The 12,063-nt window shown below is 41.5% G+C and overlaps 1 protein-coding gene across 2 annotated transcripts in view; it reads left to right on the top strand.

The window, feature by feature from the left end:
- CSPG5 (chondroitin sulfate proteoglycan 5) overlaps positions 1-12,063 on the top strand; it is a 33,393-nt gene extending 21,330 nt beyond the window's left edge. The window contains exon 6 of one of the 2 annotated variants that reach the window (XM_059389603.1): positions 11,680-12,063. In XM_059389603.1, coding sequence (XP_059245586.1) covers positions 11,680-11,740 — 61 coding nt within the window. In that variant the 3' untranslated portion in view covers positions 11,741-12,063. Of the gene's footprint in view, positions 1-4,793; positions 4,813-11,679 lie in introns of those variants that run through there. The other variant, XM_059389604.1, reaches the window with a different exon arrangement.

Raw genomic sequence — 12,063 nt, 5'->3', positions numbered from 1 at the left:
AAATTAAGTTTAAAATACTGTCAATACCAAGTGCAGGAGAGGCTGTTGGAACCACTAGAACTCTCAAACATTGCTTCTGGGAAAGCACTCTGGAAAACAGGGTGGTGGTTTCTTATAAAGGTAAGTGTACTTACAACCTATGAATTGCATTCCTAGATACTCAACAGAAATAAAATATATGTCCGTAGATAGACCTGTGTATGTATGTACATAGCAGCTTTATTCACAATCACCAAAACTAGAAAACAACAAAAATGTACACCCACCATGAACAGATTAAGTGACATACAGTGGGATACTCTTCAGCCACAGAAAGGAATGAACTACTCATACACACAGTATGGATCAATCTGAAAAACAACAGGCTGAGTTGAAGCTAGAATCAAAAGGCTACATCCTGGGGCACCTGGTGGCTCAACCAGTAGAGCACGTGACTGTTGATCTCAGGATTGTGAGTTTGAGCCCACACTGAGGGTAGAGTTCACTTTAAAAAAAAAAGAGAGAGAGAGAGAGAGAGAGCCTACATATTTGATCTGTTTATTTTACATTCTGGAAAAGGCAACACTGTAGGGACAGAAAATACATCAGTGGCTGCCAAGATCTGAGGATAGAGGGAGAGAATTGACCGCCCAGGAATAAGGAAACTCACCCCAATGGAAATGTTCTGTAATTTGCTTGTGCTGGTGGCCGTACAACTTGCACATGTGTTAAATCCCATCAAACTGTATATTTTAAAAAGGTGAGGGGCACCTGGGTGGCTCAGTGTGTTAAAACCTCTGCCTTCGGCTCACGTCATGATCCCAGGGTCCTGGGATCGAGCCCCTCATCGGGCTCTCTGCTCAGCGGGGAGCCTGCTTCCCCCTCTCTCTGTCTCTGCCTGCCTCTCTGCCTACTTGTGACCTCTGTCAAATAAAAAAAAATTTTCTTTAATTTTTAAAAAATCTTAAAAAGGTGAATTTTACACCGTGTGTTGGGAGTCCCCAAGATCACACCCAGTCATAAGGATTCACCCACAGCTAAGATTTATGACAGAGATAGCATACAAAGCAAAATCAGCCAAGAGCAAAGGCATGGGGAGGGAGGTCCAGAGAGAACAAGGAGCAAGCTTCCAAGAATCCTTTCCCAGTGGAGTCAATAGAGCACATACTTAATTCCTCCGGCAATGAATTGTGACAAGAGATTTGAAACGTCATCTATCAGGGATGCTCAAAGAGATTCAGTGGCCAGAGTTGTTACCGAGACCTGGTTATGTAGGCACCCACTGCTTAGCACATACCAAGATTCCAGTCTCCCAGAAGGCAAGCAGGTGTTCAGCGTAAACCACATTGTTTGCAGAAACCCTGTAGGCACAGTGAGCCACTTACTGGAGCGCGTAGTAAGAACCCTTCTGAAATCTGGAACTCGGAGATGCCCACCACGGAACAACCCTGTAAGCAGTCCTTTCTTGGCGCGGCTATATTAACTCTTTTCTACACATATCTCAACAAACCTAACCCCAGAAAAGAAAGAAAAAAAAAGAAAAAAAATTGTTCTCTTCCTTGAGATGATGAAAGCACTTTCCTGGGGTGCATGGCTGGTTCAGCAGGTGAAACATGCGACTCTTGATCTCAGGGGTGGTGAGTTTGAGCCCCTTGTCGAGTGTAGAGATTACTTAAAAGTAAATCTTAAGAAAAACTTTTTAAGGGCGCCTGGGTGGTTCAGTGGGTTAAGCCTCTGCCTTTGGCTCAGGTCATGACGCCGGGGTCCTGGGGTTGAGCCCTGCATCGGGCTCTCTGCTCAGCAGGGAGCCTGCTTCTCTCTCTCTCTCTCTCTCTCTGCCTGCCTCTCTGCCTACTTGTGATCTCTCTGTCAAATAAGTAAATAAAATCTTTTTTAAAAAAACTTTTTAAAATTATGGAATAATTCCATATTTTTAAATAAAAACTATGTGTTGTCTTTCACATTCAGGTCTGTAATCAGTGGTATGCCAGAGGTGACTGATACTAGTTTGGAATAAAGTGTTTCACTTTTCATATATTTTGTGAGCCAATTGTTAAATACAGTGATTATTAAAAATTAACCTGTATAAACTTCAGTTAAATAGATTATGTTAAAAACAAGTGTAATAACTGAGTGGCTCAGTTGGTTGAGCAACTGCCTTTGGCTCAGGTCATGATCCCGGAGTCCTGGGATCGAGTCCCAAATCGGGCTCCCAGCTCCAGGGGGAGTCTGATTCTCCTTCTGACCTTCTCCCCTCTCATGCTCTCTCTCACTCTTTCTCTCTCAAATAAATCAAATCTTTTTTTAAAAATGTAATTAAAAAAACCCCAAATACTCAAAACTCATCACTCCCTACTCACTTTACTATTATCTCTGCTCTTGAGGTTATTAGTGTCAATTCACTCTACATGTCAGAAATACCGTCTGTACTGCTACTGCACATTTTCTTTCCTCCTCTTTTCTTTTTTTAAGATTTTATTTTTTTTATTTGATAGAGAGATCACAAGTAGGCAGAGAGGCAGGCAGAGAGAGAGGGGGAAGCAGGCTCCCCTCTGAGCAGAGAGCCCGATGCAGGGCTCGATCCCAGGACCCTGAGATCATGACCCAAGCCAAAGGCAGAGGCTTAACCCACTGAGGCACGCAGGCACCACTCCTGCTTGTCTGAATTCAGTGCCGTTACATTGGTTACTTAGTGTCAGCCGGGGTTGGAGTATTTACACCATGGAACTCACTAAACATGGACAATCCTGAGTCAGGCTTCCCACTCAGTGGGGAGTCTGCCTGTTCTCCTTCCGCCCTTCTCCCTGCTCGTGCTCTCTTTATCTCGGTCTCTGTCTCTCTCAAATAAATAAATAAAATATTTAAAAAGATAATGTTTTCCATAGGCGTTTTGCAGACATCATTTACCAAATTAAAGAAGATTCCTTCTATTTATATTTTGCTGGGAGTTTTTACGTTGAATGGATGTTAAATTTTATCAAAAGCTTTTTGGCATCTATTGAGATAATCATGTGATTTTTGTCTTTTATCCTCTTAATACATAAAATTACATTGCCTTTTCAAAGGTCGAACCAATTTTGGAATTTTGGAGTAACTACAATTTGGTTGGATGCATTAACCTTTCAATTTGTTGCCAGGCTGTCTTTTCTAACATATTTTTAGAAATTTCACATATAGATTCCTGAGTTAGATTGGCTTGTAACTTTCCTTTCCTGTACTATCTTTTTTTTTTTTTTTTTTTTTTTTAAGATTTTTTTTTTTTTTTTGACAGAGAGAAATCACAAGTAGATGGAGAGGCAGGCAGAGAGAGAGGAAGGGAAGCAGGCTCCCTGCTGAGCAGAGAGCCTGATGCGGGACTCGATCCCAAGACCCTGAGATCATGACCTGACCCGAAGGCAGTGGCTCAACCCACTGAGCCACCCAGGTGCCCCTCCTGTACTATCTTTGTTAGGTGTTTGCTATCAGGGTTATTTCAGCCTTATAAAATGTATTGGGTAGTCTTCTAGAGATCCCAGACCCAATTCTTTTTTTTTTTTTTAATATTTTATTTATTTATTTGACACACAGAGAGAGATCACAAGTAGGCAAAGAGGCAGGCAGAGAGAGGGGGAAGCAGGCTCCCCGTTGAGCAGAGAGCCCGATGCAGGACTCGATCCCGGGATCCTGAGACAATGACAGGAGCGGAAGGCAGAGGCTTAACCCACTGAGCCACCCAGGCACCCCCAGGTCCAAGTCTAATGTGAAGATCAGGGGCTCCGACAAAATACCAAGCATTCTCAACCACCAGCAGGGCATCCCAGAATTCAACTCAGTTCTGACAGAATCTACTGGCCGATAGCATCAGATCCCACAGGTTGAGAATTCAGGCCTCTGAGGCTAACCCCCAACCTCCACTTCAGGTATCAGTCACAAGTCTCAAGCTGTCACCTGTGCTTTGGTTACTGGCTACAGATTGGAGGTTCCAATGACCTTCTCCTTAGGTTTGACTGGTTTGCTAGAGGTGCTCACAGAACTCAAGGAAACACTTAAGTTTACCGGTTTATTAAATGGTGTGATGAAGGATATGAATCACTAGCCAGATGAAGAGATACACTGGGCAAAGTCCCACACAAAGGTGCTTCTGTCCTCAGTGGAGCTCCCGGCCCCCGGCTTAGTGGCATGTGGAAGTGTTCCTCTTCCCCAAGCATGGACGCTCTCCAAAAAAGTACCAAAAAGCTGTTCTCTTTTTTATGGAGACTTTATGACATAATCCTGATGGACTAAGTCATTGGCCATTGGCTGATCCAATCTCCAGCACTGTTGCTATAAACAACCTTGTGTACGGTTTTGTGCGGACATAAGTTTTCAACTCCTTTGTGTAAGTCTCCAGAAGTGCTATTGCTGGATCATCTGGTAAGAGAATATTGAGTTTTGTAAGAGACTGCCAAGCTATCTTCAAAGTGGCTGGACCACTTTTGCATCCCCACCAGCAATGTATGGGAGTTCCTGGTGTTCCACATCCTTGTCGATTCCTGGCATTGTCCGTGCTTTGGATTCTGGCCATTCTAATAGATGTGTGCTGGTATCTCATTTCAGTTCACCTCTCCTTGATGGTACATGACATGGGCCATCGTTTCATATGCTTATTTGCCATCTGTACATCTTTGGTGAAGGTGTCTGTTAAGGTTTTCGGCCCATTTTTTAATCAGGTTTTTAAAAATTATTTTTGAGTTTTTTTTTTAACTCCCCCTAGCCCCCAACCCCTATTACTATTGAGTTTTAAGAACTCTTTATATATTTCTGGTAATAGTCCTTTATCATTGTGTTTTTTGCAGATAATTTCTCCCAGTTTGTGGCTTATCTTCTAATTCTTCTGATATTGTCAGTTGCAGAGCAGAAGTTTTCCATGTCATTGAAACCCAGCTTATGGATTATTTCCTTAAGAGATCATGTCTTTAGTATTGTATCTAAAAATGCTTCGCCATACCCTAAGTCATCTAGGTTTTCACTTATGTTATCTTCTAGGAGATTTTTTTTAAGATTTTATTTTTAAATAATCTCTCCACCCAACATGGGGCTCGAACCCATGACCCTGAAACCAAGAGTCACACACTCTTCCAACTGAGCCAGCCAGCCAGATGCCCCATCTTCTAGAGTTTTATAGTTTTGTTTTACATTTCAGTTTATGATCCATTTTGAGTTAATTTTTATGAAGCATGTAAGACCTGCATCTGGGTTCTTCTTTTTTGTTGCATGTGGGTGTCCAGTGGTTCAGTACCATTTGTTAAAGAAGTTGACTTTGTTCTCTTGTATTGCCTTTGCTCCTTTGTCAGAGATATTATATTTATGTGGGTCTGTTTTGGGGTTCTCTATTCTGTCCCATTGATCTACCTGTTATTTTGCCAATATCTCACTGTCTTGATTACTGTAGCTTTATTATAATTCCTGAAGTTGAATAACATCTGTTCTTTAACTTCGTGCTTCTCCAGCAATATGGTGTTGATTATTCTGGGGCTTTTGTCTCTCCGTATGAACTTTGGAATCAGTTTATTAATATCTGTGAAACAACTTGGTGGGATTACATTGAATCTATAAATCAAGTTGGGAAAAACTGACATCTTGACAATATTGAGCCTTTCTTTTTTTTTTTTTAAGATTTCATTTATTTATTTGACAGATCACAAGTAGGCAGAGAGGCAGGCTGAGAGAGGGGGGAAGCAGACTCCCCGCTGAGCAGAGAACCTGATGCAGGGCTCAATCCCAGGACCCTGAGATCACAACCTGAGCTAAAGGCAGAGGCTTAACCCTCTGAGCCACCCAGGCACCCCTATTGAGCCTTTCTATCATGAGCATGGACTATCTCTCCATTTACTGAGTTTTTCTTTTCTTTTCTTTTTTTAAGATTTTATTTATTTATTTATTTGAGAGAGAGACAGGACAGAGGGAGAGGAAGAGGCAGGCTCCCCACTAAGCAGGAGCCCAAGGCTGAGACCCTGAGATCCCAACCTGAGCCAAAGGCAGATGCTTAATCAACTGAGCCACCCAGGTGCCCCTTACTCAGTTTTTCCTTGATTTTATTCATCAAAGTTTTATCATTTTTCTCGTATAGATATCATGTATTTTGTTAGATTTGTACCTAAGTATTTCATTTTGGGAGGTGCTAATATAAATAGTATTATGTTTTTAATTTCAAATTCCACTTGTTCATTGTTCCTATATAGGAAAGTAATTGACTTTTGTACATTAACCTTTTATCCTGCAACCTTGATATAGTTTATTAGTCTCAAAAGCTTTTTTGTTGATTCTTTCAGATTTTCTACAGATGTGATTACATTATCTACGAACAAAGACAGTTGTATATCTTCCTTTCCATCAGTGTATCTTTTTTTTTCTTTAAAGATTTTATTTATTTATTTGACAGACAGAAATCACAAGTAGGCAGAGAGGAAGACAGGGGTGGGGGGAAGCAAGCTTCCTGCCGAGCAGAGAGCCCGATGTGGGGTTTGATCTCAGGACCCTGGGATCATGACCTGAGCCAAAGGCAGAGGCTTTAACCCACTGAGCCACCCAGGTGCCCCAGTGTGTCTTTTCTTCTTTAATATTTTATTTATTTGAGAGGGGGGGTGCATGTGTAAGTGAGGGGAGGGGCAGAAGGAGAGAGAGAAAGAGAGAATCCTCAAGTAAACTCCCCTCTGAGCACAGAGCCTGACTTGGGGCTCAATCCCAGGACCCTGAGATCATGACCTGAGCCAAAACCAAGAGTCAGCTGCTTACCCAACCGAGTCACCCAGGTTCCCCAATCAGTATTCCTTTTAATTCCTTTTCTTGCCTTATTGCCTTAGCAAGGACTTCCAGTATGATGTTGAAAAGGAGCGGTGAGAGGGGATAGCCTTGTCTTGTTTCTGGTCTTAGTGGAAAAGCTTCAAATGTCTCAGCATTCAAAAGATGTTAACTATAGGGTTTGTGTAGATTATCAAGCTGTGGAAGTTCTCTTTCTGTAGTTTACCAAGAGTTTTTACCAAGAAGAGTTATTGGAGAATAAGTCAGAGAAAGACAAATACCATATGACTTCACTCATGAATTTAAGAAATGAAACAGATGAACATAGGGGAAATTTTTTAAAGAGAGAGAAGCAAACCATTAAACAGAGACTCTTAACTATGGAGAACAAACTGAGAGTTGCTAGAGGGGAGGTGGGCAGCGTGATAGGTTAAACAGGTTATGGGTATTAAGGAGAACATTTTGTTGTGCTAAGTACTGGGTGTTGTAATATATAAGTGATAAATCACTAAATTCTATTCCTGAAACTAATATTACACTATTGTAATACTAACGTACACTAATGTTAACTAACTGGAATTTAAATAAAAACTTAAAACAAGTTAATAGAGACAAACTAGGTATTATGAAAGGGTGGTATGGAGAATTTTAGTTCTCTTTTACTGTTATAAAATGTCCAATTATATTTCTAAAACCTTAATAAAATAGAAATTATTTTAAAAAGAATAGTTATTATGGGACGCATGGGTGGCTCAGTGGGTTAAGCCTCTGCCTTCTGCTGAATTGTGATCCCGGGGTCCTGGGATTGAGCCCCACATCGGGCTCTCTGCTCCTCGGGGAGCCTGCCTCCTCCCCTCTCTCTGCCTGTCTCTGCCTACTTGTGATCTCTTTCAGATAAATAAATAAAATCTTTAAAAAATAATTTAAAAAGGTGGCACCTGGGTCGCTCAGTGGGTTAAAGCCTCTGCCTTCGGCTTGGGTCATGATCCTAGAATTTTGGGATCGAGCCCCACATCAGGCTCTCTGCTCAGCAGGGAGTCTGCTTCCCTTCCTCTCTCTCTCTGCCTGCCTCTATACCTACTTGTGATCTCTGTCTGTAAAATAAATAAAATCTTTTAAAAAATTAATAAAAATGAGCTACTGAGCCACCCAGGCGTCCTAAACTTTTTTAAAAAAATATTTTATTTATTTATTGGGGTGCCTGGGTGGCTCAGGGGGTTGGGTTTCTGCCTTCGGCTTGGGTCATGATCTCAGGGTCCTGGGATCGAGCCCCATATCGGGCTCCCTGCTCAGCGGAGAGCCTGCTTCCCCCTCTCTCTCTGCCTGCCTCTCTGCCTGCTTGTGATCTCTGTCTCTCTGTCAAATAAATAAATAAAATATTTGAAAAATATATTTTATTTATTTATTTATTTGAAAGAGAGAGAGAGAGATAGAGCACAAGCAGAGGGAGCAACAGGCAGAGGGAGAAGCAGGCTCCTTGCTGAGCAGGGAGCCTGATGTGGGGCTCGATCCCAGGACCCAAGGATCATGACCTGAGCCAAAGGCAGACACTTCATTAACTGATGCTGAACCACCCAGGCCTCCCTGCTTACTTTGAATTTAATTTGCTCTTCTTTGACTAGTTTCCTAAGGTGGAAGCTTAGATGATCGATTTTAGGTGATTGATTCATCTCTTCTAATAAATGCATTCAATGATATAAATTTCCCTCTAAACACTACTTTCACTGAATCCCCTAAATTTTAATAACTTATGTTTTAATTTTCATCTAGTTTAAAATATTTTAAAATTTTTATTGAGATTTCTTCTTTGACTTGTGTTATTTAGAAGTGTATTGTTTAATCTCCATGTATTTTGAGGTTTTCCAGTTTTCTTTCAATTATTCATTTCTAATTTAATTTCATTGTAGCATGAGAGCAGACATTGTGTACTTTCTATTCTTTTAAATTTGTTAAAGTATGTTTTCTGACCCAGAATGCAGTCTATCTTGGTGACTGTTTAATGTGAATCTGGAAAAAAAAATGTGTATTCTGCTGTTCTCAGTTGTTGTCTTACACAGTTTGGTGCTGTGTTGTTAGGTGTATAGATTCATTATAGGAATTTTTATGTTGAAGAACCTGGGTGGCTCAGTTGGTTAAGTGTATACCTTGGGATCAAGCCCTGTGTTAGGCTCCCTGCTCAGCAGGGTCCCTGCTTCTCCTTCTCCCTCTGCCCCTCCCCCCTTCTCATGCGCGCGCTCTCTCTCTCTCTCATAAATAAATAAAATCTTTTTAAAAAAATAATAATTTTATGTCCTTTTAGAATTGATCTCTTTGTCATTATATAATGACCTACTTTGTACATAAAAACTTTCCATACTTTGAAACCTGCTGATTCTAAAATTAATACAGCTACACTTGCTTTATTTTGGTTACTGTTAACATGGTATATTTTTCTCCATCCACTTACTTTTAATCTATATGTTTCTTTATATTTAAAGTAGATTGTTGGGGTGCCCAGGAGCTCAGTGGGTTAAAGCCTCTGCCTTCAGCTCAGGTCATGATCCCAGGGTCCTGGGATACAGCCCCGCTTCGGGCTTTCTGCTCCGCAGGGAGCCTGCTTCCTCCCCTCTCTCTCTCTGCCTGCCTTTCTGTCTACTTGTGATCTCTGTCTGTCAAATAAATAAATAAAATCTTTTTTAAAAAATTAAAAGGGACGCCTGGGTGGCTCAGTTGGTTAAGCAGCTGCCTTCGGCTCAGGTCATGATCCCAGCATCCTGGGATCGAGTCCCACATCAGGCTCCTTGCTCGGCAAGGAGCCTGCTTCTCCCTCTGCCTCTGCCTGCAATTCTGTCTGCCTGTGCTCGCTCTCTCTCCTCCTCTCTCTGTCTCTGATAAATAAATAAAATCTTTAAAAAAAAAATTAAAAAAATAAAGTAGATTGTTTATATACAACATATATGTGGGTCCTACTGGGTTCTTTTTCACTATTTTATTTACTTATTTATTTATGTATTTATTTAAGAGACAGAGCAGGGGAAGGAGCCAAGGGGGAAAGAATCTCCAACCGACTCCACATAGAGTGCAGAGCCCAACACGGGGCTCAATCTCACAACCCTGAAACCAGGACCTAAGAAGAAACCGAGAGTCAGATATTTAACTGACTGAGACACCCAGGTGACCCAGGTCTTATGTTTTGATCCATTCTGAAAGTCTCTTCTATTTTATTATTATTTTTAAAGATTTTATCAATTTATTTTGCCAGATTGAGAGAGGGAGCACAAGCAGGGGGAGCAACAGGCACAGGGAGAGGCAGAAGCAGACTCCCCCCTGAGCAGGGAGCCTGATGCGGGACTTGATTCCAAGACCCCAAAGTCATGACCTGAGCTGAAGGCAGACGCTTAACCAACTGAGCCACCCGGGCGCCCCTGACATTCTCTCGTCATTGCTGCATGTAGACCACTGCCATTCAAAGTGATTACTGATAGACATGGGTTAATATTTACTACTTCAGTATTGTTTTCTGTTAGTGGCCTTTGTTCTTTGTTCTTATTTTTGTCTTCCTCTTTTTTTCTGCCTTTTATTTCATTGAACATGTTCTACGATTCTACTTTCTCTTCTTTCCTTAGTTTCTTTTTTTTTTTTTTAAAGATTTTATTTATTTATTTATTTGACAGAGAGAGATCACAAGCAGGCAGAGAGGCAGGCAGAGAGGAAGAAGCAGGCTCCCTGCTGAGCAGAGAGCCCAATGTGGGACTCCATCCCAGGACTCTGAGATCATGACCTGAGCTGAAGGCAGCGGCTTAACCCACTGAGCCACCCAGGCGCCCCTTTCCTTCGTTTCTTTATAAGAGCTCCACTGAAATGTAATTCACAAGCCATGCTACTTACCTATTTAGGGAGTACAATGCAATGGTGTTTAGAATAAACTCAGAGCTGTGAACACTCACCTCAATTTTAGAACTTATCCATTACCCTAAAAAGATACTCCATACCTATTTCCCATGTTTTACTTCCCCCTGTCCTGAGCAGCCATTCATTTATTTCCTGTCTCTGTAGATTTGCCTACTCTGCATATTTCATCTAAATGGAATCACACTGGGGCGCCTGGGTGGCTCAGTGGGTTAAAGCCTCTGCCTTCCGCTCAGGTCATGATCCCAGGGTCCTGGGATCGAGCCCCACTTCGGGCTTTCTGCTCAGCAGGGAGTCTGCTTCCTCCTCTCTCTCTGCCTGCCTCTCTGCCTACTTGTGATCTCTGTCTGTCAAATAAATAAATAAATAAATCTTTAAAAAAAAATGGGGGGCGCCTGGGTGGCTCAGTGGGTTAAGCCGCTGCCTTCGGCTCGGGTCATGATCTCAGGGTCCTGAGATCGAGTCCCACGTCGGGCTCTCTGCTCAGCAGGGAGCCTGCTTCCCTCTCTCTCTCTGCCTGCCTCTCCGTCTACTTGTGATTTCTCTCTGTCAAATAAATAAATAAAATCTTAAAAAAATAAAAAATAAAAAATAAATGGAATCACACAATACACAATCCTTTGGTGACCGACTTCTTTCACTTACCATGTGTTCTCTAGCATCCCCCATGTTGTAGCGGTTCTCAGTACTTCGATCTTTTTATGACCACATAATATTTATTTATTTATCCATGTATCAATTAACAGGCACATTTGGGTTTTTTCCTTTTTTTTTTTTTTTTGGCTATTATGAATATGCCACTATAAACATTCATGCCTAAGGTTTTTGTGTGGACCTATGTTTTCATGTCTCTTAAGTAGAGTAAAATCATTGAGTCATATGGTAACTGCATGTTTAAAACTTTTCATGAACTGTCAGACTGTTTTTCAAGGCGCTGCACTGTTTTATATTTCCACCAGGGGTTTACGTGGGTTCCAATTTCTTCACATGCTTAACGATACATATTATCAGTCCTTTTTTTTTTTTTAAAGATTATATTTATTTATTTGACAGAGAGGGAGAGAGCCCAAGCAGGAAAAGTGGAAGGCAGAGGGAGAAGCAGACTCCCCTCTGAGCAGGGAGCCGGACGTGGAGCTCGATCCCAGGACCCCGAGATCATGACCTGAGCTGAAGGCAGATGCTTAACTGAGCCACCCAGGTGCCCCTGTTACTTACATTTTCTATATCTTAATGATTTTTTGCCTGCTTTTTCTATTGATTGTGAGAAATGGGTTTAAATTTTTCCAATGTGATAGTGGGTTTGTCTGTTTCTCCTTATAGCTATATCAATTTTTGTTTTGCAAAATACAAGACCATGTTACGGGATGCATACAGATTTAGAACGATTATATCCTGCTGAATTGAACCTTTATAGCATCATGGGGTGACCATCTCTAT

Source organism: Mustela nigripes, chromosome 2 (genome assembly GCF_022355385.1).
Source record: "Mustela nigripes isolate SB6536 chromosome 2, MUSNIG.SB6536, whole genome shotgun sequence".
NCBI lineage: Eukaryota > Metazoa > Chordata > Mammalia > Carnivora > Mustelidae > Mustela > Mustela nigripes.
Note: the sequence above shows the minus strand (reverse complement) of the source record. Positions and strands in the feature narration are given on the sequence as shown.